The following is a 16,277-nucleotide window of genomic DNA, read 5'->3' on the forward strand; positions in this document are numbered from 1 at the left end:
TCTCAAAAGTGCTAGTTTTGACAACGTTTTGATCTGAACCATTGTATATGATCATAAGCAGGGCTGAAAATTAACTTTTTGGCTCACCTGCCAAGGGGACTGGTAGATGAAAAAATCCACCGGCCAAGTATATTTTTTACCGGCCAAAATAATAAATTGCCTTTTTTGTCACATTATACATCTGTTTCAGTACTTTTCATTCAGATAATAGTATTATGTTGAATACATGCTTAAGGAAGAGGCCAGAGTAAAATTTCAAATAAAGTAGTTTAATTCGATGCCTAGAAACATTGCAATTCATAGAAATTCAATTATTAATTTCCATTCACTTCCACGGTGTAGAATTATCCATAACTACCTAACCCTACACAAATATGAGATATAAATGATCCAAGCCTTAACCTCATAATCTATGTGTTTATGAACAAAATACATATACTGTAACATATTCACAGCCTGTCATCATGTAAAGTTAAACCTGGGGCCTCATTTATCATTGTGGATACACCCTTTTTCATTCACACCTGATTTTTGTACTTGCTTTTCTCCGCAAATAATGTGATGTATTACAAAATTCCATGGGAAAAATTGTGTATATATCTCACAATATTTCCCATGCTCGTTTTTGACAACCTGGACCTTATTTACGACATATTATAAGACGTTTCACTCACCGAGATCACTTTGGTGTAGTTCGGAGGCCTGTAGAAGAAATTTAAAATCCAGCGCGAGCCAGTATATCCATGTAATGGCGGTGATCGGGGCAACGGGAATGCAGCTTCTAAAAATCTATTTTCTGCCGCGAAACGGTTGTTTTCATCAATCTGTCTGGATGAATCGCTAGTTGTGCTTACATAGAGCATAGGCCTGTTGTGGTATTTCCCATGCCTCTCCGATATGATCTTTAGAAACGTCGTTAGACACGAAATAGCTTCCTCACTTGCTCCAGCACGCATGCGCACAGCGTGCTGGAGCAAGTGAGGAAGCTATTTCGTTTCGAAAGACGTTTCTAAAGATCATGGCATGTGAAAACCACAACAGGCCTATGCTCTCTTTCACATGCCATGATCTTTAGAAACGTCTTTCGAAACGAAATAGCTTCCTCACTTGCTCCAGCACGCTGTGCGCATGCGTGCTGGAGCAAGTGAGGAAGCTATTTCGTGTCTAACGACGTTTCTAAAGATCATATCGGAGAGGCATGGGAAATACCACAACAGGCCTATGCTCTCTATGTAAGCACAACTAGCGATTCATCCAGACAGATTGATGAAAACAACCGTTTCGCGGCAGAAAATAGATTTTTTAGAAGCTGCATTCCCGTTGCCCCGATCACCGCCATTACATGGATATACTGGCTCGCGCTGGATTTTAAATTTCTTCTACATGCCTCCGAACTACACCAAAGTGATCTCGGTGAGTCAAACGTCTTATAATATGTCGTAAATAAGGTCCAGGTTGTCAAAAACGAGCATTGTCCTTTAAGTAAACCTCTCTCTCAGGCAGTCCTGCTAGATTCAGATTCCTTTATTGTTACATAATTATACAGGTACAGGGAGTAAAATTATTAGGTTCTGGCTCCTCAGCCTTGCAGTAACAATATAATAACACAAGATAATGACAATAAAAATCTGTAATAATATACAAGATAATAGTAATAAAACCATTGTCCTTTAAGCCCCAGAAGCCACCCCCCCAGCTCCGCCCCGGCCTGCTGCCCGATCAGTGAGCCGCACGAGTGAACCATCTAACGTCAACAGCGTAACCGTATCCGCTGGTATCGCGTGAGATGGCAGAACTGCTACGCTAGTTGCGTGATACCTGCCGTCCGTCCAGAGAGGAGAGACCAGCAGCACTGCTCAGCACTGATGGTGAATAGCTGCTACTCTAACAGGCGGAGGAGCAGAAGGAGAAGAGGAGTCAGCAGTGGAAGAGGAGCAGTTTGAATTCATCTCTTTATCAACAGATCACCCTAAAAGAAAGAGATATCAGGGGAAAAAGGGATATAAAACAAGATGGCGGCCTTGGCCTCCTGCTCGTCCTCCTCCCCGGCCTCCTGCTCGTCCTCCTCCCCGGACTGGGTTGTGATTAGAGACGGGTGTGTGCGGGGGGATGAGGAGGGCCTAACCACCCTCTCCTACCACCCGGCCCTCAACGCCATCCTGGCCGTGAGCAGCCGGGGCAGGATCAAGGTGATCGACGGCACGTCGGGGGCAGTTCTCCAGGCCTCGGGGGGGGCAGTTCTCCAGGCCTCGGGGGGGGTTCTCCAGGGCACCTCGGGGGCAGTTCTCCAGGGCACCTCGGGGGCAGTTCTCCAGGGCACCTCGGGGGCAGTTCTCCAGACCTCTGCTCTACACGGGGGTGAGTCCAGCCTCAGAAAACAAGAGTCCAGCCTCTAAAACACAAACATGTTTTTTTCACAACCCACTTTAGATTTGGTTTCAAGCTAATGCTAGCTAGCTAACGGCTAACCTGTTAGCTAACTTAGCTTAGCACTAGATGGAGGGCCTGCTAGCTAGCTAGCTTAAAGGTGACCCAGACAACAAACTAACAAGATTAAAACCTAATTGAGAATGTTTTTCACAACCTACATTAGATTTGGTTTCCCACACGTCAATTCGCTAATGCTGGCTAGCTAACGGCTAACTTAGCTTAGCACTAGATGAAGTGGGTTGTGAAAAGCAAGGGCCTGCTAGCCATAGCTAGCTAGCTAGCTTAAGGGTTACCCAGACCCTTAAACTAACAAGATTAAAACCTAATAAAGTGCGTTATTGTTTATTAGCTACTTCAAGTTAGCTACAAGTTAGCTAGCTGTTAGCATTAGCTAGCTGTTAGCATTAGCTAGCTGTTAGCATTAGCTAGCTTCCTGTCAAACACACTGGGTTGCTTATAGTATTATTATATCGTTCGAGGCACTAACGTTAGATGAGCTAGCTAGCTAGCTAGCTATTAGCATTACTGCTACATGATGGCTTTGTATACCAGCTGGTTGGGCTAGGGAGACGGTTAGATAACGTTAGCATAACTAACGTTTAACGTTGTATATATTAGCATTATAACTAATAATTGTGTGTGACGTTAGATGGTAGATACCTATATACTGTTTAACTGGCGTTAGCTAACGTTTAATTGTTTCGTTAAGAGTGTTTTAGCTTAGCTAAATGGTGTGTACCGTTTGCAAGCTAGCTAAACCCTGGCTAATGTTAGCTAGCTGGTGTAACGTTGTTTTTTTTCGTAACAAATCAGTGTGACATTGCTTGTCAATGTTGATGTTATGTAGCTAGCTAGCTAGCTAGCACTAGCTATCACATAACTATCACATAACTATCACATAACTAACACATAACTAACACATAACTATCACATAACTATCACATAACTAACACATAACTAATACATAACTATCACAACTAACACATAACTAACACATAACTATCACAACTAACACATGACTAACACATAACTAACACATAACTAACACTAGCTATCACATAACTAACACTAGCTATCACATAACTAACACATAACTAACACATAACTATCACATAACTATCACATAACTAACACATAACTAACACATAACTATCACATAACTATCACATAACTAACACATAACTATCACATAACTATCACATAACTAACACATAACTAACACATAACTAACACATAACTATCACATAACTATCACATAACTAACACATAACTAACACTAGCTAGCACTAGCTATCACATAACTAACACATAACTAACACATAACTATCACATAACTATCACATAACTAACACATAACTAACACTAGCTAGCACTAGCTATCACAACTATCACATAACTAACACATAACTAACACATAACTAACACATAACTATCACATAACTAACACATAACTAACACATAACTAACACTAGCTATCACATAACTAACACATAACTAACACATAACTAACACATAACTAACACAACTAACACATAACTAACACATAACACATAACTAACACATAACACATAACTAACACATAACTAACATAACTATCACATAACTAACACATAACTCACATAACTAACACATAACTATCACATAACTATCACATAACTAACACATAACTATCACATAACTAACACATAACTATCACATAACTAACACATAACTATCACATAACTAACACATAGCTAACACATTACTAACACATAACTAACACATAACTAACACATAGCTATCACATAACTATCACATAACTAACACACAACTAACACATACACATAACTAACACATAACTATCACATAACTATCACATAACTAACACACAACTAACACATAACTAACACATAACTAACACATAACTATCACATAACTATCACATAACTAACACATACACATAACTAACACATAACTATCACATAACTATCACATAACTAACACATAACTAACACATGACTAACACATAACTAACACATAACTAACACATAACTATCACATAACTAACACATAACTAACACAACTATCACATAACTAACACATAACTAACACATAACTAACACATAACTAACACATAACTATCACATAACTAACACACAACTAACACATAACTAACACATAACTATCACATAACTAACACATAACTAACACATAACTAACACATAACTAACACACAACTAACACATAACTAACACATAACTAACACACAACTAACACACAACTAACACACAACTAACACATAACTAACACACAACTAACACACAACTAACACACAACTAACACATAACTAACACATAACTAACACATAACTAACACGTAACTAACACATTATGCTTGGCTAACGTTAACACGTCTGTTTGACTCAACTGGGTTGGGATTAGCAACCTAACGTTAGTGGAAAAACACATAATGAGGGTTAGTTTAGCTAGCTAAGTGTAATGTTTGTTTGTTTGTTTGTTTGTTTGTTTATTTTCATGTGCAGCATGAAACTATTAGCTAACGTTTATAAACTGGTGCTAAGGTTAGCTCACAAACCGGCTGGTTAATCGCAACCCAGTTTAGCATGCTAGCTCTCACTAGTATGCAGGTGAATTGGCCCTGGGAAGGTTAGCTAGGCCAACTGTAAATGTATTTTCACTTCAGAGTACAGATTTAGTCAACATATTGATTCACTAATAGGTTAATTAATATATAAGTCGACTGTTATTGATCATAATCGATCATGTTGGTGCTATTAGCTAATGTTAGTTGCTATCTGAGATAGTCAGTCACAGACAGGTGGGTGGTTAGTCAACGTCAGCTGCCTGCTTCAGACCGTGTTGTATGGATCAATTCTTACTATTTGTATTTTAAATGTCAGCTTTACAATATAAAATATATATTTAATATTAATTATTTATTATTATTAAATATTATTTAATATATTTCTAATATTGTCAGACCAGTCAGCCATGTATGCAAAACTGGAGTTATTGGAAATCATCATTTGTTGTTGGTTTACAAAATAGTCAAGTAGCATAAGGCAAGGCAAGTTTATTTATATAGCACATTTCAGCCACAGGGCAATTCAAGGTGCTTTACATGAGACATTAAAAGCATTAAAACAAAAAGCAAGACATTATAGACATTTAAAACAAAAGGCAGGACAAATTAAAAGCATTAAAACAAAAAGCAAGTCATTATAGACATTTAAACAAAAAGCAGGACAAATTAAAAGCATTAAAACAAAAAGCAAGTCATTAAAGACATTTAAAACAAAAGGCAGGACAAATTAAAAGCATTAAAACAAAAAGCAAGTCATTATAGACATTTAAACAAAAAGCAGGACAAATAGAATACAGGAATAAAAGTCACAATGCAGTATACTGATAAACATAGCTCCTCTCAGAAAGCAGTGGCAAAAAGAAAAGTCTTCAGGCTTGTTTTAAAAGAACCAAGAGTTGCAGCAGACCTACAAAACATAACATGTTTGATAGTAGAGTAGGCTACTACCGGTTTTAGTCATTACTACCACGCCAGGAATATTGTCAGACCAGTCAGCCATGTATGCAAAACTGGATTTATTGGAACTCATCATTTGTTGTTGGTTTACATTGCTTTCAAGTTGTTGTTGCCATAATACTACCAGTTGGATTTTTGGCCCTTACTTTTTCAGAAATAAAAGTGTGCATTTGATATCTAAACAGTATTGTTCTTTGACTAGACATGGTATTTTTTGTGAGATTGTAATGTGATGGGTAACTAAGTCAGCTAATTTAAATAGTGACAATGCATTGCAGTGATATTCATATTTCACTTTTATGTCAGGCTTATTACCAGCAAATACATGCATACATGTCTTGTTCAGGGTTGAGGCACTAGCTAATCAGATGACAGTCTGCAGCAGTCTGTAAGATTATATGTTCTGCAAGCATGGACGTGTTTTCATAGACCTACGTTGTGATGTGATCATAAATGTGGAATATGACATAATTTGATCATCCTTCCCGCCGTCAATGCTGTCATGTTAAAAGAAGGTTGGAATCCCATTGTCTTACACAAGGCATGTTTTTTATTGAGGCCACAATCTACAGCCTTTATTACATAAGGGAATATTGACAGTAAACATTGTGACTCGTCACACGGTACAGAGATATAGACTGACTAGAGCAGAGAAGCTGTGTACGTTTGTAATGCTGCTCGCTCTATGTGTAGGGCAGAGACGAGTGAGACACAAGCAGCCTGTGTAGGAAACTAGACCAGCGCAAAATGGATATCTTGTCTTCGGATCAAATTACTTGATGCCGTGTATGTCTGATGAGTGTTGATTCTGCAGCATAGTTTTAACCCGCAACTCCCATGATCCTTCAGTTCCCCAACCAACACTGTTGGATCGGTGTGCCATGTTTGTTGGTTTTCCGGTTTGTAGGTTTAAAGCTGCAGTATTTAATATCTGCGCTGTGAGCTAGCGCCGAGCTAACAATGAGGGAGGATTCCATCTGCCAAGTTAAATTCAGTCGGCTTCAATCTCACAGTTCGAGGGACTCCAACTCCCACAATGCCTTACAACTCTGCCTGGTATTTTTTTTAATGGTCTGATGTCGACCCAACACCAGATTATGATACATTTTTAGGCACAGACTATTCTTACGGCGTCGCTTCTATGGACCCACAGTCACGGTGGCTGTAAGGTTGGCTCACCAACTCTAACCATATCCCTGAAAGAAACTGAAATAAAAGGCTAAATTTAAGGCTGAAATGCTTCAAATCTTTACTTCTGGCCACTGTAACAATAATCGCTGCCAAATTTTTATATTTGCTGTAGCAGACACAAGAGGATTTCACAGAGGAGCCCAATCGCAAGTTTCATCATGGAAATATAGCAATATTTCCATGAAATATTTTAGTAACACTAACCATGTTTCCATCCACTTGTCAATCGAATTGTGTGAGGATCGCTAAAAATATGAATGCGAATAAAGCTGGATAAATCGGATAAAGCATTTATCACAAAAGACTTTTATCGAACAAGAGAAAATCCGATGAGATCGACAGTACAAACTCTTTGTCGATTTTCATGACTTTTAATCAAATTTGACTGTTTCCATAAGGCATTTTTTATTCGATATAACTTAATTCGCAAAAAACGTGTGGATGGAAACATGGCTACTAACCGAATCGATATCGAATCGAATCATCATCATCTGAGAGCGTTTTTGTTAATTGCCTCATAATGAAAGTGAAACCAATTGAAATCTTGTAAAATTTGCTTTTGCATATAAATATGGGATAGTGATTATAAGACATGCAACATTATGGTAATGGAAGTCAATGCCTGCATAGCCAGTGTTTTTACTAGGCAATACGTATAAGATCATCCATCATTTCCAGGAAGTAGAAATAACTACATCCCGTTCAACACTTTGATATTCCAGAGATGAGGGCTAATTGCACCGGTCACCTGTCCTGTTATTGTAATGGTCCAGTCTGGACCATGTCCATGTAAATTCTTCTTTTAACACTCATTAACGTTGTTGTTGTTTTCCTTCAGCTAAGCCAGGGGGTGGCGTCAGGTGCCAGTACTTCCCGGCGGTGGACAAGGTCCTGTTCGTGGACGACTTTGCAGTGGGATGCAGGAAGGACCTGAACGGTATCCTGTTGCTGGACACTGCCCTGCAGGCGCCCGTGGTGAAGCCTGAGGACATGGTCCAGCTGGAGCTGCCGGTCACCGAGGTAAGACGCGCTCTGACGGCACAAACGCTCTGATGGCACAAACGCTCTGACGGCACAAACGCTCTGACGGCACAAACGCTCTGATGGCACAAACGCACGTGATCACCAGACGAGTCATTTTCGAAGTTTTTGTCATAACTAAACCATCAATGAGCATCGTCATGTGAACATGTTCCAGCACATTGGTCAATATAGTCCAGTCCACAATCCCAACATGTTAACTGGGCGGTTGTCATGTGGTGTGCGTTTTTGTTGTGAGTACACACTAACGAAACCAGCTCAGTGGCGTTGTGGTTAGTGTACGCCCTGAGATCGTGAGGTTGAGTCATACTAAAGACTATTAAAGTACCCAACGCCTTCCTGCTTGGCACTCAGCATCAAGGGCTGGATTGAGGGTGAGTCCCTGAGACATACTAGCGTCATGTCCAGGGGGTGGACTTGTACATCAAGCTGCCTCACGCTAAGGAAGCAGGAGCTCCTGCCCTATGGGTCACTAGGCTCAAGACCATTGGTTCTCAAGGCTAATTACTTACACACTAACTAGTCTGTAACCCCCGGGCTAGTCTGTAACCCCTGGGCTAGTCTGTAACCCCTGGGCTAGTCTGTAACCCCTGGGCTAGTCTGTAACCCCTGGGCTAGTCTGTAACCCCTGGGCTAGTCTGTAACCCCTGGGCTAGTCTGTAACCCCCGGGCTAGTCTGTAACCCCCGGGCTAGTCTGTAACCCCCGGGCTAGTCTGTAACCCCCGGGCTAGTCTGTAACCCCCGGGCTAGTCTGTAACCCCCGGGCTAGTCTGTAACCCCCGGGCTAGTCTGTAACCCCCGGGCTAGTCTGTAACCCCCGGGCTAGTCTGTAACCCCCGGGCTAGTCTGTAACCCCCGGGCTAGTCTGTAACCCCCGGGCTAGTCTGTAACCCCCGGGCTAGTCTGTAACCCCCGGGCTAGTCTGTAACCCCTGGGCTAGTCTGTAACCCCTGGGCTAGTCTGTAACCCCTGGGCTAGTCTAACACATGTGCAGTGCATTCTTCCATCACATGCACAGCTAATTCCTAGCATCCTGCACACTAAGGGCGTATTCACTTATGTTAATGAGCATCATTGATGTGCACCAAAAGCGAAAGTGATGCATTGTTTTCATTTCTCAACTACTGCGGTTCGCTTTCACACAGCACTTTCTTTACTCTGGTCCAAATGCACCACAAGTCACATGAAAAGGCTCAGTGCTGTCATTGGTCGATATCTTTCTGGGGGCGGGTGCAAGAGCGTCATGAAAAACCTTTTAGGTGAAACGTGTGGCGTGCACAAGGTAGTTGCGTCGGTCCGAGGTCGCGCGCTTTCACACCATAACTGGTGCGCACAAGAATTCGGTTGAAGCCGCTCCGAGACCACCCCTTCTGGTGACCACCCCTTCTGGAGGGTCATGACTGTATTTTTGTATACATACGCGCGAGTGCATACAACAGTTTTTGTGTTGTAACTACATGTGGTGCTGGTGTCCCTCTTGTTCCATGTTCACGGTGTGTGTGTGTCCATCCCCAAGGCCCAGCAGATGCTCCACGCCTGCCTGGAGAAGGTGGACGTGTCCGGCACGGAGGGCTACGACGTCTTCATCACTCAGCTCAAAGAGGGACTCAAGAACACCTCACACGAGACGGCAGCCAATCACAAAGTGGCCAAGGTGAGTCACTCAAGCTTAAATAAAGCTTTGATTGATTGATTGATTGATTGATTGACTCACACCACACTGTGAATGAAATTCAAGTCTCGCCAAAGTGTTTTGTTTTCCTACTTGACTGTTGTTCTAACTTTGTAGTCCGTTCTCATAGATCAGTCTGTTAAAACTACAAATTCTTCCTGTGTGACATCACTTCCCCGTCCTCTTCATCCTGAAACTGTCACTTCCTTATTCACGTTATAACCTATCGACCTCGTCCACATCTGACTCACTCAGCCCGGATTCACTTCCTGTGCTCGAGTCCGAATTGCAAATCGTAACATAGAATAAAACTATTGTCTTTGTTTGAAACCAGCTTGACCGACCACTCAGCGTGTTCTTTGAAATCTAAACTAAACCAAGTAAGATTTTTCATTCACAACACACATCTGACTAGATGGTGATCATGTACGCGGTTGTGATAGGGGGGTGAAGTGGTGGTTTTCGCCCCCGTATGAAAAGTTGCAAACGACGACCGCTGTAACAGACGAGGACCATGATGGGAATGAGTCTCGGACTTAATTGTGTGTGAATCGCTCAACAGCATTATACATGAGAGGGGTGTGGCCAAATGGGCTTTATACAACGGTTCGTTCTGGTTCTTGATTCTGATTGGCTGGAAGCCGTGTTAAAATACTTTGTAACACACACCTGGGACCGCATATCATTCCATTTTCAGTATTAATGCGCCTCCCATTTGATCCAATGCATTGTATTTGTTGTTGTTGCTTGGCAACCCTTTTGTTAGCGGAACTATTTTGCGCGGCGGAATTGAGGGAATGATGCTTCGTTTTGAATAAATGTTAATATTTTACATTGCTGTGTGTTTATTTTACACTAATAGCTGTAGTAACCGTTGTATAAAAGCAATAAACCACTCGAGGCCGTGTGTTAGTGATTTTATAACAGCTAGGGGGCGTTGTTAGGCACCTGTTATATAAATTCATTCATTCACTCACTCATTCAACCTAAATCTAAACAACCCAGGCTTGTCTAAGACAAAGGTAGACCCATGTACTGTACAGCTGTAGTTATCATCTCATCATGGTTGAAAACTTCACAATCTATTGTTTACACTAACGCCACCAATCACTCGCCTGGAAGCAAGCAGTGGAACCATGACCATGCAGCACCAACATCGTTAGGCGAATTTGCTTCAATTATTCAGAACCCGACGGCTGTTAAGAGCACCTTGACGGTGTTTCGTTATTTTATGCTACTTAGTATTCCACTGTGCGGCGGGCCGGTCCGCCCGTGACGGGGGGAATGCAATCAGGTAAAAGTTTAACGTGATTCTCTGAATTAGCGGGCCACCATAGAGCAGCTGATCCAGCAGTGACTGCTGCCGCTGGGTGTGGGAGGGCTGCCTGCCCGTCGGGCTCTCTTCCCTGGCTGAGGTGCTACTCGAGAGCAGTGCGGCTTGTCCGTCAGGCTCTCTCCTGACATGTGACATTGCATCCATCTCTCCCTTCCATTGATGGCGGGTCAGATTCCCGAGCCCGGACTGCAGTGTGCGACAGGGAGAGCAGAGCTCTGGCATATTAATAGCCGTGGTAGGCAGGGGAACAAACGCTGCTCTTGTCCTAATGCCCACACTTCCACTCGTATGCCGGGAATACATTACACGATTTAAGCCCTCCATCTTCAAATTGAGCATCCTCAGTCTTGTGTTCGATGGACATACTGTTTATCAACACTGAAGCGTCGAAAAGTGGTGGCTTTCACATACTTGTCTGCGTACTTTGCGTGTAACTGAATGATTAACGGTAGATCCAGGCGGCAGCTTGGGGCCGAATCATCTCTGGCCGACCCCCGGAAGATATCCCTTGATAACCTCTGAACAACAAACAATAGATGAGGTAATGCTATTGTTGTGGTTGAGACACCGGCAGAAAAAATGCGCCAGCCTTTAGTTCTGCAGGTTTTCACGTCTGCTATCTCACGCCAACTATTCTAGCGAGCGCGTTTGTCTTTGCGGAGCAGCATGCAGACATCAGGAACATGCCGGTGATTGTGGACAAACTCTACTAGCCAATGTGTCCAGGCATATTGGTACTGACGTGGTTCGTCCCTACTTGGTATCGATATGATTCGATCGATGCAAAGTCTTCGCTGAATTTTGGTTTGTGGCCTCCAGTGGCACTCTGGCGCTCGCTTCCTGGAGAACCAGAGCAGCCAGTCCACCACACACACACACACGCACACACACACACACACACACACAAACGTCACTCTCTCACTTCACACTTGCCCCGTTTCTTTCAACATGCCTGTAATGTGATTTCTTTAACAGCTGTCACTTTCCCCCCTCAAGAACTACTCTCCTCAACCCCCTCCCTCTTCCTCCCAGCCCAGCGAAGGCCCTCATTGGCCGTTCACTCAGCCATGAATCTTCCCCCCTCCGGCGTGAGCTCGGCTCACGCTGCTCGAACAATCAGCTTGTGTCCCAGTGATGGATTCTCTTTTAACATTTCCATTGTTCTCTCTAGAACAAAAAAACCTCTCCAGTGGACGTTGTATGATACTGTACGCAAGAACGGATTAAGTTTGCTTATAAACTTTAATCGGAGAAAGGATGTCTATTGTGTTCTGTGATGCGGAGACCCAAGGGATATAATGTAGACGCATACAGCAGGTGTTACTTCGACTATGGGTCACCTCAGCCAGCTAACTGACCCTCTGTCCCCCGTCCCCCCTCCTCCCCCAGTGGGCCACGGTGACGTTCCACCTCCCCCACCACGTGCTGAAGCTGGTGGCCGGCGCCATCGTCAACGAGCTGAAGAAGATCAACCAGAACGTGGCGGCCTTGTCCGTGGCCTCGTCCATCATGGACCGGCTCTCCTACCTCTTACCAAGCGCAAGGCCCGAGCTGGGCGTCGGCCCCGGACGCTCTGTAGATAGGTAAGGCCCTGGACACTCTGTAGATGGGTAAGGCACCATGCTAGTTAGCCTAGCATAACCAGGCCTGGACGCTCTGTAGATAGGTAAGGCCCTGGACACTGTAGATGGGTAAGGCACCATGCTAGTTAGCCTAGCATAACTAGCCTCGGAGGCTCTGTAGATGGGTAAGGCCCTGGACACTGTAGATGGGTAAGGCATCATGCTAGTTAGCCTAGCATAAGTAGCCCCGGACGCTCTGTGGATGGGTAAGGTGGTTTTACTTTTAAATATATATCATTTCTCAGATAGCTCTCATTCTCAGGTCGATGTTCAGTTGATACTGTGCAATATTACTTAGTAATACCCAGAATTCGTTTGCGGTCTCTTTCGTGGGCGAATAGAAAAAGGGAAATGATTTCCTCGCTCGCGTCTTTCAGATCGTTGATGTACAGCGAAGCTAACAGGAGAGAGACGTTCACGTCGTGGCCCCACGCAGGGTACCGGTGGGCCCAGCCCGACCCCATGGCCCAAGCGGGATTCTACCACCAGGTAGGAGCACGCCTCCCCCCGTCCTGCCCCCCTGGGACGCTGTACGGGTTGATCAGACTCACTCTAGCCATGTCGACCCCTCTCCCATGTTCATAGGGTGCAAACACACACACACACATACACACACACACACACACACACACACACACACACACACACACACACACACACACACACACACACTTTGAAGTAGTGTCCCGTTGACACTTAACCCTTTTAACCCTGAAAATACACTGACAACATTTCGAATATTAATTGGATTTTCCCTATAATACTAGAAAGCGCAGTTTCTCAGCTTTCAGCAATTGTTGGAGTGAGGATTTTTTTTGATTTGTTAGATTTTTTTTTTAAATATTATTAAATATTTGTTAGATATTTTTAAAATGTTGCCGGTGACGTGGTCGTATTAAAAGGGTTAAGATTTCAATTAGCTTGAGGAATTCTCCTAGTCTTCCCATTACGCTCACTGGAGATTCCAACATGGCGATCTCCCCTCACTTTCACTACCGAGGCCGACGCCCACCGACGAGTTGCCGTAACCACGGTAACGGCACCGCTCCGCTCGCTCGCGCGCTCCGTTGTCACGACAACGGCACGGGAGTTACGAGGAAGGTCGGTGAATCGTCTCCCAAGGACAACGGGAGTTTTTCCGGAATTTCTCTGCCGGTTATCACTAGTACAAGAATGATTCCAGAAAGCGTTCGTTTGTGCCTCTGTTTTTCTAACCTTCTAAATGTACTGGTTAGTGAGGGGTTAGGGTTGAGGTGAAGGGTTAGTGAGGGGTTAGGGTTGAGGTGTAGGGTTGGACTGGTTAGTGAGGGGTTAGGGTTGAGGTGTAGGGGTGTACTGGTTAGTGAGGGGTTAGGGTTGAGGTGTAGGGTTGTACTGGTTAGTGAGGGGTCAGGGTTGAGGTGTTGGGTTGTGTGAAGCGCGTGATCGTTCTCTCGTGTCCCCAGCCGGCCTCCACGGGGGACGATCGAGCCATGTGCTTCACCTGCAGCGTGTGCCTGGTCTGCTGGGAGCCCACCGACGAGCCATGGTGAGAGGCTGTCACACACACACACACACACACACACACATACACGCACACACGGAGCCCACCGACAAGCCATGGTGAGAGGCTGTCACACACACACTCACACACACACTCACACACACACTCACACACACACACACACACACACACTCACCTACACACACACTCACCTACACACTCACATACACACACACTCACATACACACTCACACACACAGACACACAGCCCACCAACGAACCACACACGCACACACACACACACTCTCATACACACACACACAGAGCCCACCGATGAACCATGGTGAAGGGCTGTCACACACACACACACACACACACACACACACACACACACACACACACACACACACACAACATGGTTAATGCAACATATTACTGTTCTAGATTAACATTCTTTCCATTGTAGTGATTAAATCAATCAATCAACAGTGAGCATCTTTAGACAGCTCGGACATTTCTGTCCGGACTCAAAACGACCGCCATCTCCCCCCCCTGCCAGGTCCGAGCACGAGCGCCACTCCCCCAACTGTCCGTTCGTGAAGGGCGAGCACACGCAGAACGTGCCGCTGGCGGTGACGCTGGCCACATGCCCCGCCCAGTTCCCCAGCGCCGACTGCGCCGACAAGATCGCCTGCTACGGCTTCGGCAGCTGCCCCCACTTCCTGGCCGCCGCCACCAAGAGGGGCAAGATCTGCATCTGGGACGTCTCCAAGCTGATGAAGGTAACCGTTAGAATCGATTCATCGACTCTGAATCGATTCTGAATCAAATGATTCAGAATCGATTCATGAATCCCAAAATCGATCTTTTATTTAATGAATGAATGAATAAATGAAGGAATGAATAGTTCATTCATTCATTCATTCATGCATTCATTCAATGATTCATTCATTCATTCATTTTTGTAAATCAGTATCGATACCCAGCCCTAGTATTGATGTGTTGCATAACTTGGCAGTCATGTAATTAAGGTTACAGCTAAAAGAAAACAACAGGTTTTAGTAACACTAACCGAATCAATATTGAATCGAATCGAATTGAATCGTGATAATCGATTCTGAACCTTGTGAATCGGAATCGAATCGATTCTTTAAATTCTAATCGATACCCAGCCCTAGTAACCGTCGAACCTCGGATCCCAACTTCAAGAGGTCCCGGAAAGTCCAGTCAAACCGAACTGGTGTCAAAACCCGCGGAAGTCGCCGTCAAATTGAACATTTTACTGTAAACCCCAGCTTTTAAAGTGACCTTTATTTTGAAATATTCCTCAAAAGAAAGCTACAGAAGAAAGGTCGCCTCGTCAGTAGCGGATGAGGTTCCCCCTCGTCAGTCGAGGATGAGGTTTCCCCTCGTCAGTAGAGGATGAGGTTCCCCCTCGTCAATAGAGGATGAGGTTCCCCCTCGTCAGTAGAGGATGAGGTTTCCCCTCGTCAGTAGAGGATGAGGTTCCCCCTCGTCAGTAGCGCGGATGAGGTTTCCCCTCAGTAGCGGATGAGGTTTCCCCTCAGTAGAGGATGAGGTTTCCCCTCAGTAGAGGATGAGGTTCCCCCTCGTCAGTAGAGGATGAGGTTTCCCCTCGTCAGTAGAGGATGAGGTTTCCCCTCAGTAGAGGATGAGGTTCCCCCTCGTCAGTAGAGGATGAGGTTTCCCCTCGTCAGTAGCGGATGAGGTTCCCCCTCGTCAGTAGCGGATGAGGTTTCCCCTCGTCAGTAGAGGATGAGGTTTCCCCTCAGTAGAGGATGAGGTTCCCCCTCGTCAGTAGAGGATGAGGTTTCCCCTCGTCAGTAGCGGATGAGGTTCCCCTCGTCAGTCGAGGATGAGGTTTCCCCTCGTCAGTCGAGGATGAGGTTTCCCCTCGTCAGTAGAGGATGAGGTTTCCCCCTCGTCAGTAGAGGATGAGG

The 16,277-nt window shown here is 44.4% G+C and overlaps 1 protein-coding gene across 1 annotated transcript in view; it reads left to right on the forward strand.

Moving 5' to 3' along the window:
- The first annotated feature begins 1,929 nt into the window (after positions 1–1,929).
- The window catches only part of birc6 (baculoviral IAP repeat containing 6), a 143,376-nt gene continuing 129,028 nt past the window's right edge, over positions 1,930–16,277 (forward strand). Inside the window, exons 1-7 of the mRNA XM_084460956.1 lie at positions 1,930–2,268; positions 8,000–8,181; positions 9,720–9,857; positions 12,601–12,794; positions 13,211–13,322; positions 14,279–14,361; positions 14,876–15,098. Of these exons, the coding sequence (XP_084317082.1) occupies positions 2,013–2,268; positions 8,000–8,181; positions 9,720–9,857; positions 12,601–12,794; positions 13,211–13,322; positions 14,279–14,361; positions 14,876–15,098 (1,188 nt within the window). The 5' untranslated portion in view covers positions 1,930–2,012. The remainder of the gene's footprint in view (positions 2,269–7,999; positions 8,182–9,719; positions 9,858–12,600; positions 12,795–13,210; positions 13,323–14,278; positions 14,362–14,875; positions 15,099–16,277) is intronic.

The sequence above is a fragment of the Borostomias antarcticus genome (assembly GCF_949987555.1).
Source record: "Borostomias antarcticus genome assembly, chromosome: 34".
Taxonomy (NCBI): Eukaryota; Metazoa; Chordata; class Actinopteri; order Stomiiformes; family Stomiidae; genus Borostomias; species Borostomias antarcticus.